Here is a 19,847-nt window from a genome sequence, read left to right as displayed (position 1 = left end):
GGCCACCTCGACGGCTCCGGGCAGCCCCGGCGGCGGCGGCGGCGGGAGACGCACTCCGGCAGGCGTGGCGCTGGGCGGGAGCTCTCCGGAGCGGCCGGGAGGCTTTCCACGCCCGCTCCCAGCCCGCCCCGCCCCGCCCCGCGGTCCACCTCCCGGGCCGGGAACGGAGGGCGGAGGGCTGCCAGGCTAAGTTCGGCCCGTCTGGACCCGACCGGACCCGCCCTCGAGGCCCGGACGGGTGAACCAACAGCCCTCTGGGCATGGACAAAGTGCGAATCCTCTCTCCCCTGAGCTCGGGCGCTCGTTTCCCCCGGAGGCTGTTCCTTGCCTGGAAACCCCGAGAGGCCCGAGTCACCTAGCGAAGTGGTACCCCCCCCGCCCTGCTGCCCGATTCCGAAGCAGGGGTAAAGGCTGCGGTGGCCCCCGTGCTTGCGTTGCTGTCTCGCGGGTGCTTTGCGCTTTCCACGTCGCCCGGAGTCCCAAGACTGCGGCGCTCTAAAGGCCCGATCGACGCCCGAGCAAATCTCGGCCCCCCCTCCCCGGCAGATGCCAGGCGGCTGGCTGAGGCGCGTCAGGCCTCGCCCCCGGCCCGGCGCTTCGCCCCCGCGCGCCCTTTCGCTTTCTCTTGCCACGTTTCGCCAGGGCCCCAAGGTCGCCCGCCGCGCCCCGGCTGCTCCTCCCGGGCGGGCAGCGGGAGGCGGGCAGAATCGCCCCGAAGCTTCTGCGTTCCTCGCCCTTGTAGGCCTGCCCGGAGAAGGGGGCGGGGGGGCTGAACCGTTCGCTCGCCTCCTTTGCTTGTGCTCCGTAACGAATCGTCTTCCGCAGCAAAGCGCCGGCAGGTCGCTTGAAATAACGTTCGCCCCCCCTCCGCCGGTGCAAACCCTGGGTAACCCCGGAGTTTAACCCCCATCCCGGAAGACGGGAAAGGTTTTAAAAGGTTTTCGGATATAACCCTCCCGCCCCCCCCCCGGGAGAGAAAGCGGAGTCCAGGACGGGAACCCCCAGAAAAGCAGCGGGCCGCTTCTCGCTGCCTGGCAGGAGAATGGGGGGAGGCGACGCCGGCCGGTGTCCGCCCCCTCGGAAGCTCCTAGCCAGCGGAGAGCGGGAAGTGCCGGCCCCGCTTTGGGCTCTCGGCCGGCTGCCCGGACACCCGGGCCTCCCTCTCGTGCCCCTGGCCTGGTCGGCAGACTCCGCACTGTGGACCCTGCGGCCCGTCTGCGGGCACGAGCGCGCGTGACAAGCAGGGACGCGGAACGGCCGTCCGGTCTGGAGGAAGCGGTATCTCCTAAAAGGCCGGCGGTGTCCTTGGCTCCGCCTTGGGCGGCTTCCCGCCGGGGCCAGGGCCCTGGGGTGGGAGAAGGGGAGCCCCGCGACGCCTCCGCCTCGCTCTGCCCGCGTCCGGCGCGGGGCTCTGGCGCGGCGACCCGGGGGGGGGGCTTCCCCTCTTCCGGCTTTCTGGGGAAGCTGCGCTTTGGGGTCAGCCCCGCCTGGCTTTCCTTGCCCCCGGCATAAAGGAGGCGGCGGAGGGGGAGGGGAGTTAATGTCCGGGCTGTGAGGATTCAGGGAAGCCCCCCAGCCTCGGGGTCTGCCTGAGCCTCCCAGCTGCACCAGGATCAGAAGGTTTCCGGGAAGCCCCCTTGGGTCTGCTCCCCCCCCACTTCTCCTCTTTTGCCTTTTACAGGAGCTCTAAAACTTTTATTTGTCCTCTTCATCACCCACCCCCCCCCCGCCCGTCCCCGGATCCCATAGAAAGCCGGCAGGTGGGTTGCAGGAGGTCAAGGGACCGCGGTTCTCCCACAATTGGGGGGGGGTTGTTTCATATTTCTTTGGCTGTTTTTAGGCTATTATTTAAAGTTTTAACTGTTGCGATGTTTGCGTGCTGTGTGAGATGGGCTACCATTCATGTTAAACAAAGAAACGTCTGCGGTTTGTGCGTGTCCCTCCAGGTTTCTGTTTTGCCAGGCTGGAAAAAAAATGTGAGGGAAACACGTAGACTTTAAACCTGAACTTTTCCTATTAGGTATAATTCCAGAAAAAAATGATAAACAAAGTGTATATTTATCATTACATGTATTAACAGCAGCAGGACTGTATTTGCTCAGCACTGGAAAAATGAAGAAACCCCATTGGACGAAGAGATAATCAAGTTGATCACACTGGGCTGGGCTGGAATGGACAGACTTACACGGAGGATCAGAGAGAAAGAAGGTACAGAATATTTTCAGACACGGAACTTATTTTACCAATGGCTGGAAAAATGGTATAGAGAGTAAGAACTTAACTTGTCTTACTAAGCAAAACAAATCAACCCTCACAACACATTCATTAAGCACTTATGAAATGTAATAATAGAAAATTAATAAAATATTATTAAAAAAAAGAAAAAGAAAGCCGGCAGGTGGGTTGCAGGAGGTCAAGGGACCGCGGTTCTCCCACAATTCTGTGTGTGTGTCTGGGGGGGGGGGGTTGTTTCATATTTCTTTGGCTGTTTTTAGACTGTTATTTAAATTTTAACTGTTGCCATGTTTGCATGCTGTGTGAGATGGGCTACCATTCATGTTAAACAAACAAACGGCTGCGTGTGGGGGGGGTCCTCCAGTTTTGTCAGGCGGGCCCCTTGGGCAGCCTCAGGGTGGCAGCGTCCCTGGGTGGATCCGGATGTCCCCGGCTGAATGCTGCCCCTTGGTGACTGTCTTACCCTGGAACGTCCCCTGAGGAGCTGCCTCCTGGCTCTCTGCCCCCTGCGCTCACGGGGGGGGGGAAGGGTGCGGGCTAAGGGCAACCCCAACTCTTGGTCCCGTTCTCCCCCTCCCCCCCCCCCCGTGGTCAGCAACACACAACCTCCCTCCTGCAATGGGAGTTGATCTACAGCAGGTGGCAGACATGAGCAGGCTTTGCCTGCTCTCAAAACAGTCAAGCAGGACTTAACCTGGTTTGTCATCTCTGATGAAGCAGAACGTGGCTTGTGGAGCACTGAACTCTCCGTGGTTCTCTTTCAGCCACATAATTGGGGGCACTCCTGGATGTCCATTGCTGGATATCCTTCCCCCCCTCGGCAATTTCATGGAGAAACACCGCTTTGGGATGAGTACACATGCAGAAATCTCAGCAAGCATTCCTTGGGCTGGATTTAAACCAAAGAGGGTTCAAACCCCTTTGCACCGCCAAACTGTTGGTGGTTCCACGTTCTCGTGGGGTGGCTGGTGAGGACTCACGTTGGGTGGTATGCACGGATTTTCTGATTGCAATTTGCAAATATTAAAAACTGCTGGTTAGGGGTCCCAGGGGTGGCGTTTTTTTCAAGAGGCAACTGGGCTTTGTTTTCTTTGAAGATGTTTCACTTCTCATCCAAGAAGATTCTTCAGTTCTGAAGAAGAGAACTGATGAGAACTGAAGAAGCTCCCTGGATGAGGAGCAAAACGTCTTCAAGGAAAAACAAAGCCCAGTTGCCTCTTGAAAGAGGAGCTCTGGGACAAGCGGAGGAAACCCAGGAGAGCAGCCTCTCTCAACCCATCTTGGCAGCGGGAAGATGGGGGGCCTCAAGGGCCCCCGAGGCCCCAGCCAGCTGGTTCCCCCAGAGTTTCAGGAGAGGAGTTAAAACCCAAGGTTTTTTTTCATCTAGAAAGGCATCTGTTGAATGTTGGGGTGCCCTGGGGAACATATGACTTTTATTTTTAAAAAATAAATAAATAAATTATTACGGTGCTCTTGAGATGGTTGTTATTTGGAGGGCTGGATTTGTTGGGTTTCTTAGATGAGAGTGAGCCGGGGGTTGGACTAGATGACCTCCAAGGTCCCTTCCAACTTTATTATTATTATTAGAGTTGCTGAGAGCCATTGAGATTGAGTGTCATACAAATATATAGTAAATAACTGAACCATTTTCCCTGCCCCCCCCCAAAGTTAAGACCAGATGTAGCTCATAGGCTGTAGCTTCAAAAGATATTCAGACCTTGGAAAAAGTTCAGAGAAGAGCAAATAAGATGATCAAAGGCCTGGAGACAAAAACATACAAAGAACAGCTGCATGACTTGGGTTTGGCTAGTCTAAAGAAAAGAAGAAACAGGGGTGACATTGTCACTGCACGTTTTTTTTTGTTCGTCAGAAAAGTTCATTTCTAACTGTACATTTTCCCTGCTCTCTGCACCTGTTGTGATAACTTATCTGGTAACCATAGTGAATCCCATATGACTAGTTATGTTATGGTTTCAGACTGTTTAGTGCGCATGTCTAGAAGAGGTTCACACAGTGTTATTTTTATTGTTTCTTTCACTTTGCTGTTACTGTCTGTTACGTTAGAATGTAGTGAGATAGCTCTCTTTATAATATATATTTAGTTTTTATATTTTTGTAAGTAAAAGGTATTTAGTAAGATTATGCGTCGTGTTTTTATTGCCTTCCTGCATGCACATCATGCATTCTCTGAAGCACGGTCCTTCGCCCTCTACAAAGGTGATTTTTACCTTGACATTTTGGTAGCAGAGGATGGTTTGATTTATGTTTTAGAGATGCATGTTTCTGCGGCTGTTATCAGTTAGTTAGTGCTAGCGAGGCAGCGGTGATTAACTGCTGAAACATGTCAGGAAGGAAGCCACGGCTGAAAAGGAGTCTTTCTGTGGGTCAGCTCCCTTCAACTTTAAGAACTCCGATAGCTTCGGCCACACGCCTTGGAGACGACGCACCTGCTCCTGTCGACGATGCAAGGTCAGTCACTCCTTTTTCTACTTTTCCAAGCTCCCTGGCAGCTGTTTTTGGAAATGTTCACACTCCAGGGGCTCAAGATGAGTTTCAAAGGCTTGGAGTGAAACCTAAAGTTCAGCCGAAGAAACTTCCTTCTGCTCCTTCAAGCCTCAAGCAAACTATGCGAGATAGGGCTATGCAAGGCTACTGTGAACAAATTGGGGTTTTTGAAAGGCGTTTGCAGCAGGCAAAGGAATATGTGTCAATGGTTCAGCAATATGAGAGGAATTATGAGCATGAACCGGCCATATTGCCACACCCACAAGGAGAAGCCATATTGCCTCCTTCTTCCCCAAAGCCAAAGTCACGCCCATCATTGAGTGTCATGCAAGACGAATGGGAACCGGAGGCTCCTATGTCACATGATCATGGGCTGTCCCAAAGGACATACAGAGCCACAGTGATGCCTGAATCAAATGTTATAGCACCATCTACTGGTGAAGCTGCATTAAGACATGCATTGGAGCTCTCACTCTCGCAATTGTCCATGGAGGAGTCTTTGCTCAGAGATACAAGATTTCTGCCGTTATCTGAGGCTCCAGCCCCTGATGGTGCTAGGATTCCTGTTACTGTTGCTTCTCCTGTTAATATTGCTTCTATGCAAGCCCCTCTACCTGGCAGAGCACAGCCATATTTAACCCACATGCAATTGCCACTGGGTTCTTATATGCGAAGGCCAGTGTCATCTGCAGGTTATGCTACTGCACCAGCCCCAGCGCCAGCGCCTCCTGCTGGCCAGGGTGGAATAGCAGCTCAAAGACAGTCACAGCCAGCACCAAGACTACCGGCAGCTTCAATGCAACTGCCGCATGTCCAGGCACAGACGCCACTGGTGCCCCCTGCAGGTTATGGTCGGATTGCACAACCTGCACAGCCAGTACCTCAATTGTATATTCCTCATCAAACACCTTCCATTGTACCACTGGCTGGTGATTCAAAATTAAAGAAGTCAGGACAGAATTACAGGGCATGGGTCAGTGAGGTTGGACTTTTGCTACGCAGAGAAGGTACTCACATGATGGTGTTTAATCCTCCTGCCCAGCCATGGACCCCTGACATATGGGACTTGGATAATAGAGCATGCACAACATTATTGATGTCAATGGACACTGAATTGCAGCTCACGTTTTCACAAGATGCAACTGCCCAACAAATTTGGACTCAGTTAGAGACATGTTATCGGCCTACATCAATTGAGTCTACATGTTTACTTTTGTCTGAGTTCCATGGTTCCAGATTAAAACCTGGTGAACATATTGGAGCACATTTGACTACAATGAAAGGTATTAGAAAAGAACTGGGTGAAAAAGGCTATCCTATTGATGATTTTCAAATGATCAGCATTATCATCAATTCTTTGAATCATGAGTGGAAAGATGCTATTTCCAAGATCAATCAAGTGCCTACTGCTCAACGCACAGTGGATCATGTATGCAGAATTTTAGCCGAAGAAGAGGCACTTATGCAAGCTGCGCCACATTTAAGGGAACCACCTGCATCAAGAGCTTTAACAAGGCGTGCCTTCCATGGAAGGACCTACGTTCCAAGGATGCCAAGATGCTATATCTGCAATCGTGTGGGACATGCCACCCGGGATTGTCCCCAACGAGTTCCAGCGCCCGTCACATACCAGCCCAGAGGAACAGATTCCAGAGGAGGCAGAGGTAGAGGCGGACGACAAGGTCGTGGTCGTGGTTCCAAGCGTGATCCACAAGCTCCACTTGTCACATTGGTTGTGACCAACGATCCACAGCCTCAACCAGAGTACGACAGACGACTTCTTTGGACTTTGGACAGTGGAGCAGCGTTACATGTTACCTACAGAAAAGAGCTTTACACAGAGATGCACGAGCCTGAACCTGAACTTCGTGAACTTTACTCTTTTTCCAATCATCCTGTTCAGGTCATGGGAAAAGGAACTGTTTATATTGAAGAGCTCGGTGCTCTCATTTCAAATGTTTACTACGTTCCGTCTGCCAGTAGTAATTTGCTTAGTCAGAGTCATTTGTCTAGGTTTTCTCATTTTCAGGTCCACCATCTTGAAAAAGCAAGTTATATAGTCAAAGACGGAGATATTGTTGCTTTTTACCTCTGCCCGGTCCTGGCCACGGGGCTGAGCGCCCTGTACTCCTCGCTGCCCCGCAAACTTGAAGTCCGTGGGGACGACTGGCATTTCCTGCGCCGGGAGGACTGGATCGGGGTCCCGTCCCTCGTCCTGTTCATGAACTCCCTGGAGTTCTGCAATGCGGTCATCCAGGTGGCCCACCCGCTGGTCCAGAAGCAGCTGGTGGATTACATCCACAACGGGTTCCTGGTGCCAGTTATGGGCCCGGCTTTGCACAAGACGTCCATCGAAGAGATGATCGCCAGCACGGCCTACCTGGACCTCTTCCTGCGCAGCATCAGCGAGACGGCCCTGCTGAAGACTTTCCTGCGCTTCCTGCTGCTCCATCACCACGACAACAGCACCATCCTCGACACGCTGGTGGCACGGATCGCCAGCAACTCCCGGCTCTGCATGGTCTCCCTCAGCCTCTTCCGGACTCTGATCAGCCTCCACTGCGAGGATGTCCTTCTGCAGCTGGTGCTGAGGTACCTGATCCCCTGCAGCCACGTCATGCTGAGCCAGAAAAGGGCGGTCAAGGAGCTGGACCTGTATGGCAAGGCCGCTGCCAAGTTCCTCTCGCTGATCCCTCGCTGCTGCTGCCCGGAGAGCCTGCCCACCCCTGAACAGGAGGAGGAACGCGCAGCCTGGTCCAAGGGCCATGGCAGCCCCAGCGTGGACTCTTCTTCCGTGGTGACCGTGCCCAAGCCCTCCACGCCGTCTCGCATCTCCTTCTTCACCCGCCAGTCCAGCTTCAGCATGGAGGCCCCCAGTCCCACGCCCCATGATAGCAGGATTCCAGGATTTGAGGGGCTGCAACAAAGAAGAGAGGGTCACATTATTCACCAGAGCACCAGAAGGCAAGACCAAAGCAACGGATGGAAACTGAGCAAAGAGAGAAGCAACCTGGAATTAAGGAGAAACTTCCTGACAGTGAGGATAATTAACCAGTGGAAAAGAAGTCGCCTTCAGAAATCGTGGGCGCTCCGTCACTGGAGGTTTTTAAGAAGAGGCTGGACAGTCACTTGTCTGAAATGGGATAGATTCTCCTGCTTGAGCAGGGGGCTGGACTAGAAGACCTCCAAGGTCCCTTCCAGCTTCTATTCTATCCTATCCTATCCTATTCTTTCTCTATTCTATCCTATCCTATCCTATCCTATCCTATCCTATCCTATCCTATCCTATCCTATCCTATCCTATCCTATCCTATCCTATCCTATTCCATATTTTCTTTTCTTTTCTCTTCTCTTCTCTTCTCTTCTCTTCTCTTCTCTTCTCTTCTCTTCTCTTCTCTTCTCTTCTCTTCTCTTCTCCTCTCCTCTCCTCTCCTCTCCTCTCCTCCTCTCCTCTCCTCTCCTACCCTACCCTACCCTACCCTACCCTACCCTACCCTACCTTACCCTACCCTACTCTACTCTATTTCTATAATTCTACTTAGATTTTGTCCAAATCTACAGAGAAACTCCCTGTAGGCAAGACCTACACCAGAAGGGAGCAGTCTCCCTACAGAGCTTGTGGGTTCACCCTCTCGGCCAGAAGAAGCTGAACAAATTGTCTTTTGAGGTTGGTCTAGATGAGGGGACTCCAATCTTGGCAAGTTTAAGACTCACAGACTTCAACTCCCAAAATTCCCCAGCTAGCATTGCTCTACCCCAGACATGTCAAACACAAGGTCCGGGGGCCAGGTCCGGCCCGCGAAGTGGTTTCATGCGGCCCGCGAAGCCATCCTGGAAACAGGGAGGGAACGGCCCCCACTGCCTTGGCCCTGGCCCAGAGACCCCCCTCCTGCCAGAGACCCTCAGATCTGTCCCACTCCTGCCCAGGCCCCCACAGGCTCCCTTGATGCCAACGATGTAGAGCTGGCCACGCCCACCCAGTAGGCCATACACACTCTAGCCACGCCCACCCAGTAGGCCATGCCTACCCTGGCCACACCCACCCGGCCCCGAGGGCAACCGCCATGCTGATGCGGCCCTCAGTGAAATTGAGTTTGACACCCCTCTACCCAATCGATCTCCAACCTTTCCGACTTGACAGACCAGTGGAAGCGGGGAGGGGGGGAGGGAGAGAGAGGTGATGCACCCGCTTCCCTGGCCCAGTTCTGAACGGGCTACGGTCCGGCACTGGACCGTGGCTCAGGGGTTAGGGACCCCTGGTCTAGATGATCCTCATGGTCCCTTCCACACTGGGCATTAAGCACCAGACCTGATTGCCTTCTTAGGTTAAACACGGCCTATGTTCTCCAAGCACAGAATTTACCTTTTATTGACCTGAGTTGAGTTTTGAATGAACCTTTATTGTCAAAGTACAACCATGTACACATTGAGATTGGCTGAGCCTCCCTTCGTGCCCCCACCCCCAACTCACAGTGACAACAAACCCTCCATCTTATTACACCATGTGAGCTAATTGCACACAACACACCGGCTTCGCAAGTCAATCATGCATAAAGTTTATAAAATTATTTCCCATTCAAAAGCCTGACAGCCCACGGATAAAAGCTGTTCTTCAGCCTGTTGGTGCGGCTGGCTATACTCCTGTATCTCCTACCGGATGGGTGTGAGTCGTCCCTGAGAATTTTCCTCACTCTTCCAAGGCAGCGAGCCCTGGCGAGGTCATCCAGTGGTGTCAGGGAACAGCCCACAAGGTCTTGTGCTGTACTCAACACCCTCTGTATTATCTTCCTATCCGCGGCTGTCAGCCCAGCATAACCAAACCACAATATAGTACGAGAGGACGCTCTCTATAGTAGACCGGTAAAAGAGGGTCATTAGCCATTGTTCTACCCTGTTTTTCCACAAGACCCTGAGGAAGTGGAGCCTCTGTTGGGCCTTTCTGGCCACCTGGGTTGTGTTGACTTTCCAGGTCAGATCTTCACAGAGGTAGACTCCCAGAAATTTAAAGGAGGAGACTCTCTCCACACAGCCCCCCCCCGATGTAAAGTGGGGCAGGTTCCTCTCTTTTCCTCTGGAAGTCTAGCACCATCTCCTTCGTCTTGCCGATGTTCAGGTGTTGTTCTCTAAACACTATAGTTTTTGCACACACACCCGTACGCTGTTTCATCTCCACCTGTAATAAGACCCACTACGGTGGTATCATCTGCGAACTTAATGATCGCAGTGGATGGGTCAGACGATACACAATCATATGTGTACAGTGAGTACAGATAGGGGCTAAGCACGCAGCCCTGTGGCGAGCCCGTGCAAAGCTTCAGGGGGGTGGACAAAGCAGAGCTGACCCTCACTGTTTGTAACCGATCCCTAAGAAAGTCTTGAATCCAATCGCAGATGGAGGTGGAATAATTCAAGTCACTCAGCTTTTCAATAAGGATGCTTGGCAGAATAGTGTTGAAAGCTGAGCTATAATCAATGACAAGCATCCTGACATAGCTTCCAGGTTTCTCCAGATGGCTTGCTACAGAATGTAGAGCAGTAGCTATGGCATCCTCTGTCGACCTGTTCCCCCTGTAGGCAAACTGATGTTTGTCAAAGTCCGGTGGGAGGCATGTCCTAAGGTGTTGGAGAACCAATCTTTCGAAGCATTTCATGACTACAGACGTTAATGCAATAGGTCTGTAGTCATTCAGGCACTCAACTGCGGTTTTCTTGGGGACCGGGACAATGGTAGCTGCTTTCAAGCACGATGGTACACATGCCGTTTGCAAGGAGATGTTAAAAATCCTTGTCAGGACCCCTGCTAATTGATCGGCACAATTCCTGACCACTGTCCCCAGCACCCCATCTGGGCCTGCGGCTTTGCTGGGATTCACAGCCTTCAGTACAGCTCTCACTTGGTGTTCACACAGGGTGAGTGGCTGAGAGTCAGAAGGCCAGCCAGCGAAGGCTACAGGGTCTGGTCTTTTAACCTCGTAGCGGGCGAAGAAGATATTCAGCTCCTCAGCCAACGAGGCATCGGTAGCTCGACCTGTTGTGTAAACTGGCCTTTACCAATTGCCAGGATGTATAGAATAGAATAAAAAATGTTATTGTCACTTTATATGGATGCCCATGAAACCTCACACCCATTAGGGGTGTTTTACTGGGGGGGGGGGATGGAGGGGGCAGAGGGAGTGCCATCGGCCTTCCCTGCCATTTGGGGAATTCTAAGGGGAATCAAACCCATGCCAGCCTGGCAGCCTCCAGTGCACCAGACTGGGCTCTGGGCTCTGCTTCCATCTCAATGGAGTCAGCACTTCCTCTGCCAGTGTGACATCACAGCCTCTTCCAGGCGGCACCTCAATGCCACTGTGATGCACACAGCTCTGTTCTGACCAGTTCCACTGATTGCTGAGCCAGCTCCCCCCCCCTCGCTGAGTCAGTGCTGGCCCCCGCTGCCTGGGCAGCTAAGGGAGGGCCTGGGCATGCCTGCCCCCTTCAGCCCCGCTGCCCCACACCCCATGGCTAGAGGGCTCTTCACAGACAGCATCCAAGATGTTAGCAAGGCACTCGGCTTGGAGGGGGGGCTGCTCTGCCAGCTGATCCGCTCCCCAGATTACAACCTGTTCCCCAACTCAACTGTTTTTGAGAGCAACTTCATTCAGGTTCGGGGGGGGGGGGCAGGCCCAGGAGGAGGGCCGGGCCGGGGGCTGTGCCAAAGATGCCCACTTAGCCTTCTGCCTTCACCATTGGGCAGAGATGATGGGGGGCGCAGCTGGCTGCCTCTTCTGCTGGGCACGCCACTGGGAAGCTTTGGGCTGTGAGGAGGGTACCCTCGCCCATTGCGCCCCCTGGTGGGAACAAGGGGGTGGCTGGATTTGACAAAAATAGATTGACTCAATCCAGGCGGGTATGGCCCTTTAATTAACTTGGGTGGGCGGGAAATGGTTTCCACAGGTCACAAAGAAGGGGAAACGGATGGAAATCACCCACACACCCACCATTGTGACTCTGGCAGTGACCTCCTCGGATCCCTGCCTCCCTCTCCCCAATGTGCTCCTGATGGCCAATCATCGGGCCCCGCTTGGGAGGCTCCACACCGGCGGCCGCCAGCTGTCACAGATGGACCTAACCAGGTGACGTTGGCCCAGGATCAGGAGGGAGAGACCTTGGCCCAGGCCTGTCTCCACCTGGGCTGGATCAGGAGGGGAAGCAGGCCAGCACCGGAGAGGCTTGGGCTGCCCCGGGGCACCTCCCCACAGCCAGCGAAGGAGGAACTCGGCCAGATGTGGTCCCAGGTTGCCTCACACATGCAGCTCAAGGGCTGGGTGTGTGGACACCGCCCAGAGCCTTGTTTTGGGCAGCCTGAAGTCCCTACTGGGGCATGGCATGGCATGTGTGCCCAGGGTTCCTGGCATGAATCCTTTCCTGGGTTTCTCCAATAAACCAAAAGTGGCTGTGGGGAGCAGAATTTTGAGACTTGGGAGGTGTCTCATTTGGGGGGGGGGCGCTGCAGGCAAAAGGGAGCAACCAAAGCCCCCATTCCCAGTCCCACCCCAAAGGGGTCTTGCCCATCTCCCAGCCCTGCCCCACCCCCACCCGAGCTTCTGGCCCAGCCTGTCCTTGACTGCCTCTGTTGCTTTGCCCAGGCTGCTCCCCCTCCGCTACGTCCAGCTCTCTGTCCACAGCGCCTCCCAGTACATTTTGCGTGTCCAGACGGTGACCAAGAAGGTGTATTACCTGCAGCTGCACCACAAGCATCCAGACACCGTCTTTGCACTCTGGAGCTCCCTGATCAACATCCTGCACAACGGCCTCTCCACCACCACCAAGGACCCGGCCATCCCCATCCACCACTGCCTGGTCTCCAGCCGTAGCAGCAGTGCCTCCAGCATCAGCCCCGTGGCCGAGGTATGCGGCCCCCTCAGCGCCAATCAGAGTAGAGCGGGAAGGGACCTTGGAGGTCTTCCAGTCCAACCCTCTGCTCAAGCAGGAGACCCTATGCCCATGGTGGCAAGCCTATGGCACCCGTGCCACAGGTGGCACGCAGAACCCTCTCTGTGGGCACGTGCACCATTGCCCCAGTTCTAGGCCTTTAGCTTGGTTTTATAAAACCTTTCTGCTGTAGGCCTCCACCGCCGTGTGCAAAAAAAGAGAAAAGGTTCAATCAATCAATCAATTTCAACTTCTCGCAGGGAAAAAAAAGATCTCGCACAGTTGGAATCGATTGATTGAACTTTTTAGTCCCACCCATCTGCCGTTACCACCGCAGCCACGCCCACTCAATGGGCCACTCCCACCCAATGGGCCACTCCCACCCAATGGGCCACGCCCACCTGGCACCCGATGATACATAACTGGGTTTTGGGTTGCAGTTTTGGCACTCGGTCTCTAAAAGGTCCGCCATCACTGCCCTAGGCCATTCCACACAGGGGACTGTCCAGTCTCTTGTTAAAAATCTCAGGTGTTGGAGCACTCATAACTTCTGGAGGCAGCTTCTCTACCTCTGGCTGATTGTCCTCACTGTCAGGAAGTTTCCCCTTAGTTCCAGGTTGCTTCTTTCCTGGATTAGTTTCCATCCGTTGTTTCTCGTCTTGCCTTCTGGTGCTTTGGAAAATAAATTGCCCCCCCTTCTTTGCAGCAGCCCCTCAAATACTGGAAGACGGATATCATGTCACCGCCTGGTCCTTCTTTTCTTTAGACTGGCCATAGCCAACTCCTGCAACCCTACTTCGTATGTTTTAGCCTCCAGCCTTTTGATCATCTTAGTGGCTCTTCTCTGCACCCTTTCCAAAGTCTCAACATCTTTTTTGTAATGTGGTGACCAAGCCTGGGTGCGGGATTCCAGAGGTGGTCTTACTAAGGCTTTATAAATCGGTACTAATACTCAGCCGAAGGGCCACTCTGGGGAGGCCACAGGAGAAGGTGCAGCTGGTTGCAGCGGCTGCCCCGAGAGGCAGCTCTGACAATGTCCCTGCAGAGGGTGGATGGCTTGCAAGGAGCCAACGGCAGGAGAAGGATGCTCTAAAGGCCAGCCAGATGCCCTCCTCTCTCTGGCTGCATGCAGAGACTTTTGATTTCAGAGAGCGTTCCGGAAGAATCTCTCTCACCCAACCATCTAGAGCCATCCTGCCAGCATAGCACCAGTTTGGGGGGAGGGGGGGTCCTTGGTGCTCTCTGAGCTCGGTGGGGGTTTTGCAGACTTTTCATGACCCTACTATGTAACATCATCAGTGCATAAAGGGAGAGGGGGAGTGGCTTTATATACAAGCCCTGTCAGTGTTGGTGGGAGTGGCCTTGCTTACCCTTAAGATTGTTCCTCTGTTCCTTGATTGGGGTATAAACAAACCCTATTTCCTTCAAGCACTGATGATCTTCCCTAGTTGGGTCGTGAAATGTCTGCAAGGAAACAGCCCAGTTCAGAGAGCACCGAGGACCCCACGGTTCAACCCTGAGCTACGAAGGGCCCTTCCTCAGCTGGGTCCCCATCTCCATAACGAGACGGGCTGGTCCTGGCCGCTGCTGAGCTACGCCCACTTTCAGCTGAATCCAGCCACGGTGCAAGCAAGCCTGGCTTTGGCCGCCACCTTCCTTTCCACCTCACAGGGATGGGATTGCAGCTGGGGTGGGGGATCTGTAGCACTTTGGGGGAGCAGGGCATCGGTTACTCCTCCCTGGGCTCATTGAATGAGGGGGGGGGTGTCTCCATGTAATAACTTCTTGTTCCCCCCCCCAGTACTCTGAGACGGTGATGAGGAGCCCAGGGGTAATAATGGGAGTGGGCAGGAAGGTGTCGGGCGTCACCACCCAGTTCTCCCCAAGACCCAAGCAAAATCTGGAAAAGACCAGGAGGTAAGTGGGCTGATCAGCCAGCCCCCCCCCCCCCGTGCCCTCCCTCCTCGGTCAGTTTGGGGCAGATTCAAACCTCTGATTTGCATAGACTTCTCTCCTGAGCTCCTATCTGCAGACTTCATGCTAAAGTTTGTTTAGGGTTTTCTTGCTCATCTGGGCCAACAGTTTAGGGAAAGGTAGATATAAGGCAGGTTCAGGCGGAATGCCGGACACCCTGCTGGGGACAAGAGTGGTTCGACAGGGCAGTCTCCCCCCCCCCCATCCCGAGAGCTGGAGGTCTCCGAACAGAAGCTGGACTCCCCTTTATCGGAGATTTTTCTTTATTTTTCTTACCGAAGTTGCTTTAAACTGAATTTACATCCGGAGCGGCAGGCACCTGTCCGAGAAGGGCCCTTCAGAAGCCGTGGGAGTGGGCCATCCTGAGAAGGAGGCATTGGGGGGGGTAGCCAGGGGCGGGTACAGACAGACACCCTGCAAATGCACATCTTCTGAGCAAAATTGGTGAGGGTCAACCTACCCCCCCGCAGGACGAGCTTTGGCGAAGCAAGCCCCCTCTGACGGGTCCCTGTGGCAATCTCCCCCCCCCCCGCTGGGTGGGGCCGAGGCGGGCCGGGGGTTGCCCGGAGGGTCCCTTTCCTGACCCGACCTGCCTCTCCTCCTGCGCCAGAGTCTCCTTCCAAGCGCAGCGGCAGCAGCACAGCCTGGACAGCTCGTCGGGACCCTCCAGCGACACTAAAGGTGAGCGCTGCCCCCCAGGACTCCGGGCGGCGGGGGAGGCGACGGGGCCCTCTTTTTTTGCCGGGCGGCGCCCACGTCCCGGCGCGCCCGGCAGTGGCCCAGGACAGCAGCCCGGGGGCGCCCCAAAGCAGCGGCCCGGAACCCCCCACCCTCTGCCCGCCCGAGGCCGACCCCCGCCTCCTGCTCTGCTCTGCTCTGCCCGGCAGTTCTCTTCTACGACGCGCCGCCGCCGCTGGTGTGCGCGCGGTGCCGGGGGCGGCTGCCCAGGAGCGAGCCGCGGAAGTGCCGCCTGGACGCCCGGCCCGCCGACTCGGACCCGGAGCTGGCGCCCTGGATGGACCGGAGGGTGCACGGCCTCTGGCAGCAGGAGACGCCCACCTGGCAGCAGCCCCTCTGCCGGCTCAGCAGCCTCGCCGCCGCCGGCTGGAAATAGGCCGGGCGGGGACCCCGGCGGGGGCGGACGGGACGCCGGGACACGCCGCCGCCGCCGCCCAAGCGGGGCGAGAAGCGCCTGGCAGGGCCAAAGCGCAAAAGGATCAATAAAGCTACCGGCTGGACCCGACCCAGGCGTGGCGCCCGCTGGCCGAGGAGGATGCGGGAGGGGCGGACGCGGGGACAGCGCCGCCCGGGCCTGGATCGGGGCCGCGGAGGGCCGAGGCGACGGGGAGGGGCCCCGGGCAGGCCCTGCCGGAGGACACGGGCACGGCCAAGGGGGGTGGGTGGGGCGGGGGGGGCTTCTAATAGCCCTCTAGCCTTCCTCCTACCCGCCCCCCCAGCCTCTTCTGTCCCCCCATCCGCTGGAAACGGCATCCCGACTGTTGAGGGGAGCCCTCGGAGTGGCCTGGGGTCCCACCAAGCCCCCCCCCGTGTCAGGGCTCCCTCCTTTGCCCAGAGCAGGTGGCAGTTCCCACCAAGGGGGCAGACCCCCACCTCTCCAGGGGCTGCTTTGGGGGGCGAAGCTGGGGCTGATATGGGGGGCTCCATCCAGAGCTTAATCCAGAAGATGGGGAGGAAGAAACAATCTGGGGGACCAGGAGGGGGCTCGGCTAGGGAGCCTGGCTTTGGAGGCAAGGGCTGAGCGACACCCCTCCAGATGAAGGAGTCAAAATTTGGGGAAGGGCGGCTGAAAGGGGAAGATGCTGTTTCCCCATGACTGGAAAAACCCTCCTGGCCATAGCCTCCCCCCCTTCCCCTCCAGCCCCCTCCCGGTAATCCAAAGGAAGGTCCCGCCAACTTAGGGGCAAGGTCGAAGCCAGGCCTGATGTCCGCTTGCTGGGGTGCTCAAAGCAGTTAGGACCCCCACTGAGGATGGAGGTCAGAAGTGCCCTCCTTTGCCAAGTGCCAGCCTGCCATAAACGGGGGGGGGCGTGTGAGGAGGGGCGGGAGCCAGGGGGACCGAAATGAAGCTTTGGCGCTCACCGTGCCCAGGCCAAGGGTGGGTGGGAAACAGAATGTTCCCCTCCAGACCAGCCCGCTTTTGCCGGGAGGGTTGCCAAAACAACTTCTCTGAAGGTTAACTGGACAAAGGGGAGACACAGTAGCAGGGTGTGTGTGCCTGTCGCACGGGAACGGATAGTTAACTGGGAAGCTTCCCCCCCCACACACACAAAACCTCGGTTCTGGCTCTGAACTTCTGTAACCGCCTGGCTTTTAGTAAAAGTATTCTTTTTGCTTCCAATGGAGTGGAGAGCCTTGCTTGCCAAGAGGACCCGGCTGGGGCAGGGCTGGCCGCTGCATCTTTGGGTGGGCGACCGAGGGAGGCCCCTGTGGGAAGGGACATGGGTTCCCCCGCCTTTGCTGTGGGAACTTAATCAGCAAAAGGGTTGACTGCTGGCCACTTTCTAAACCAGGGGCCTTCAAACGTGGCCCTTTGATGACTTGTGGACTTCAACTCCCAGAATTCCTCAGCTGCAGGCATGGATAGATAGATGACAGAGAGAGAGAGGGAGGGAGAGAGAGAGAGGGAGGGAGGGAGAGACGGGGGGGGGGGGAAATATATTTATTTACATATAGTTATACGTTAAGGACTTTCTATACATTGAAATGTCAATGGCAGCCATTAACAACAATAGGCTTCCTGGGTCAGTTCCCCCCCTCCCCCCCCCCCCCGTAGCTTTTCTTGGTAGCCCCTCCTTTCCTTTAGGCAAATGGCAAGTTCATTCATTTAATGGCTGTTCAAAATGACAGCAGCACTGAAAAAAGTGACGTGTCACTTTTTCACACATATAACCGTTGCTGCATCCCTGCAGTCACGTGATCAAAATTCAGACGCTCGGAAACACTCGTATTTATGACGGTCGCAGCGTCCCGGGATCAAGTGATCCACTTTTGGGACCTTCTGACAAGCAAAGTCCATGGGGGAGCCAGATTCACTTAAAAACCGTGTGACTTAACAACTGCAATGATTTATTTAAACACGGTGGCAAGAAAGCTAGTAAAATGGGGCAAAATTCACTTAGCCATCGCCTCGTTTAGCAACGGATATTGCGGGCTCAGTGGTGGTCGTAAGTCCAGGGCCCCCAGCACGAGCCCCTTCAGCCGGACGAAGGGGAGGCCGGAGAGGGCGGCTTTAATGCATTGTGCAGCTTTTGCAGCTGGGCTGTGGGGTCCAGCCGGCCCCCTCCCCACTCCAGCTGTGTGGGGGATGCCGGGGGGGGGGAGTTATGCCGGCTCAGCTCCAAGGGCCCCTCCTGGCTTTTGGAAGCAACCCTGTGGTTCTGGAAGGGGGTGGGGGGGACAAAGAGCCCCCAGGCCCTTCTGCACAAGGGGGCAGGAAGGTCACCCAGCCCCTCTGGCTTTTCTTCAGCTGGCAGCCTCCCTCCTCCATTCAGGCATCTGGATCGCAGAAGATGGTCCCCAGCCGTTCCCACAAGCTGCTCCGGGCGTCTCTTCCTGGCCACCCTCCCCGTCCTCAGCCTGGAATCTCCAGACGTGGCAGGCTGGGTCAGGCAGGGCCATGGCAGGCTGGGCGAGGCCTCCTCCTGCAGCCTCAGAAACAGACACGCCCCCCCAGTTCTCCCTCTTCCCTTTCTCTGTCTAGGGCAGGTTGGGTCACTTCACAGGTGCATTCCAGCGTTTGCCCCTTTCCCGCCTCTGCCTTCTCCTGAAAGTCTCCATGGTTTTAGCAGAAAACCAGCTCAGAATCAGAACAGACCTGGAAGGGACCTGGGAGGTCTTCCAGTCCGCTCAAGCAGGAGACCCCAGGCCATTCCTGACAAGTGGCTGTCCCGTCTCTCCTTAAAAACCTCCCTCCAGTGATGTTGCGCTCACAACTTCTGAAGGGAAGCCGGTCCACTGGTTAATGGTCCTCACTCTCAGGAAGTTTTTCTTTAATTCCAGGTTGCTTCTCTCCTTGCTTACTTTCCATCCGTTGCCTCTTATCCTGCCTTCTGACGCTTTGGAGAATAGCTTGACACCCCCCCTTCTTCTTCTTTGGGGCAGCCCCTCAAATACTGGAAGGCTGCTATCATGTCACCCCTGTTTCTTCTTTTCTCTAGACCAGCCAAAAGCAAATCCTGCATCCGTTGTTCTTGGTATGTTTTAGTCTCCAGACCTTTAACCATCTTTTAATCGGCCCCTCCTGCCTCTCCCCGCTACAGGAGATTCGTCTATGGGGAGGGGGGGACAGGGTCAGAACCCCCACCCCCTTCCCCTCTCCTCACCTTTCACTTGGAGCTAATGTTGGGGTGGTTTTCAGGCTTGCTGGTGTGCAGTTCCTAGAATCCCGAAACAGCACATCTGGAGCACATCAGGTTGGGGGAAGCTGCCCCACCTCCTTGAGGGAGAGCATTTATCTCCCACACTTTCTCCAGCTTTGGCACAAACAGGCTGCGGAGCATCCAAAGGCAAAGGCTTGTGCTGCATTCTGGAGGGGGTGAGGGGTGGAGATCCTCTCCCCCGGGGACGCCGCCGGGACCTCTGGCGACTCGGCTTCAGGGCTCACTTTTGTTCTTGCCTCTCCCAAAGACGCTGTTCCAAAAGGCAACCGGATGCTCTCGGGTTTTCCCTAGAAGATGTTTTGCTTCTTCAGTTCTTCCTGGACGAGAAGCGAAATGTTTTAGAGGAAAACAGCAAGAAAGTCCAGTTGACTTTTGGAAAAGCGCTTTTGGGACAACCTGGAGGACAGAGGCTCTGCACGGACATCTGCTCTCGCCTCCTTCCAGTTAGAGGAGGGGCCCAGAGAGGAACCCCTGGGGGGGCACTTTCTCCGCACCCTCCTTAACTGTTTAGCTGCTGGGCTCTTTCTCCAGGAGGGGAGGGGGCAAAGAATTGGTGGGGGGGAGTGTTCCTGTTGCCCCTGGTTTTCATGATGGAGTCCAGGTAGTCCTCAGTTTACAACTGTCGATTTAATGACTATTCAAAGGTACAACAGCACTGAAAAAAGGGACTTATGACCGTTTTCCACATTTACGACCGTTGCAGCATCCCCATGGTCACGTGATCCAAATTCAGAGGCTTGGCAACAAGCTCATATTTATGACGGTTGCAATGTCCAGGGATCATGTGATCAGCGTTTCTGACCTTCTGACCCGCAAAAT

The 19,847-nt window shown here is 55.3% G+C and overlaps 2 protein-coding genes across 2 annotated transcripts; both read left to right on the top strand.

Moving 5' to 3' along the window:
* Nucleotides 1-1,042: 1,042 nt before the first annotated feature.
* On the top strand, nt 1,043-11,114 carry LOC308669813 (FHF complex subunit HOOK-interacting protein 1B-like; the record flags this gene model as incomplete). The annotated part of the gene is made up of 4 exons (XM_081330690.1): nt 1,043-1,233; nt 1,682-1,760; nt 6,770-7,704; nt 11,030-11,114. 4 exons carry the CDS (start codon nt 1,043-1,045, stop codon nt 11,112-11,114), a joined length of 1,290 nt encoding a protein of 429 aa, XP_081186816.1.
* A 90-nt stretch (nt 11,115-11,204) lies between these two features.
* GARIN1A (golgi associated RAB2 interactor 1A) lies at nt 11,205-15,785 on the top strand (the record flags this gene model as incomplete). Its single annotated transcript, XM_081330689.1, has 5 exons — nt 11,205-11,384; nt 11,677-11,855; nt 12,369-12,630; nt 14,456-14,571; nt 15,328-15,785. 5 exons carry the CDS (start codon nt 11,205-11,207, stop codon nt 15,740-15,742), a joined length of 1,152 nt encoding a protein of 383 aa, XP_081186815.1. The 3' UTR covers nt 15,743-15,785.
* Between the last annotated feature and the right edge of the window lie 4,062 nt (nt 15,786-19,847).

The sequence above is a fragment of the Vipera berus genome, assembly GCF_964194415.1.
Source record: "Vipera berus genome assembly, chromosome: 6".
In the NCBI taxonomy this organism is placed as follows: Eukaryota; Metazoa; Chordata; class Lepidosauria; order Squamata; family Viperidae; genus Vipera; species Vipera berus.
The sequence above is the reverse complement of the archived record's forward strand: the minus strand, read 5'-3'. Positions and strand labels throughout refer to the sequence as shown.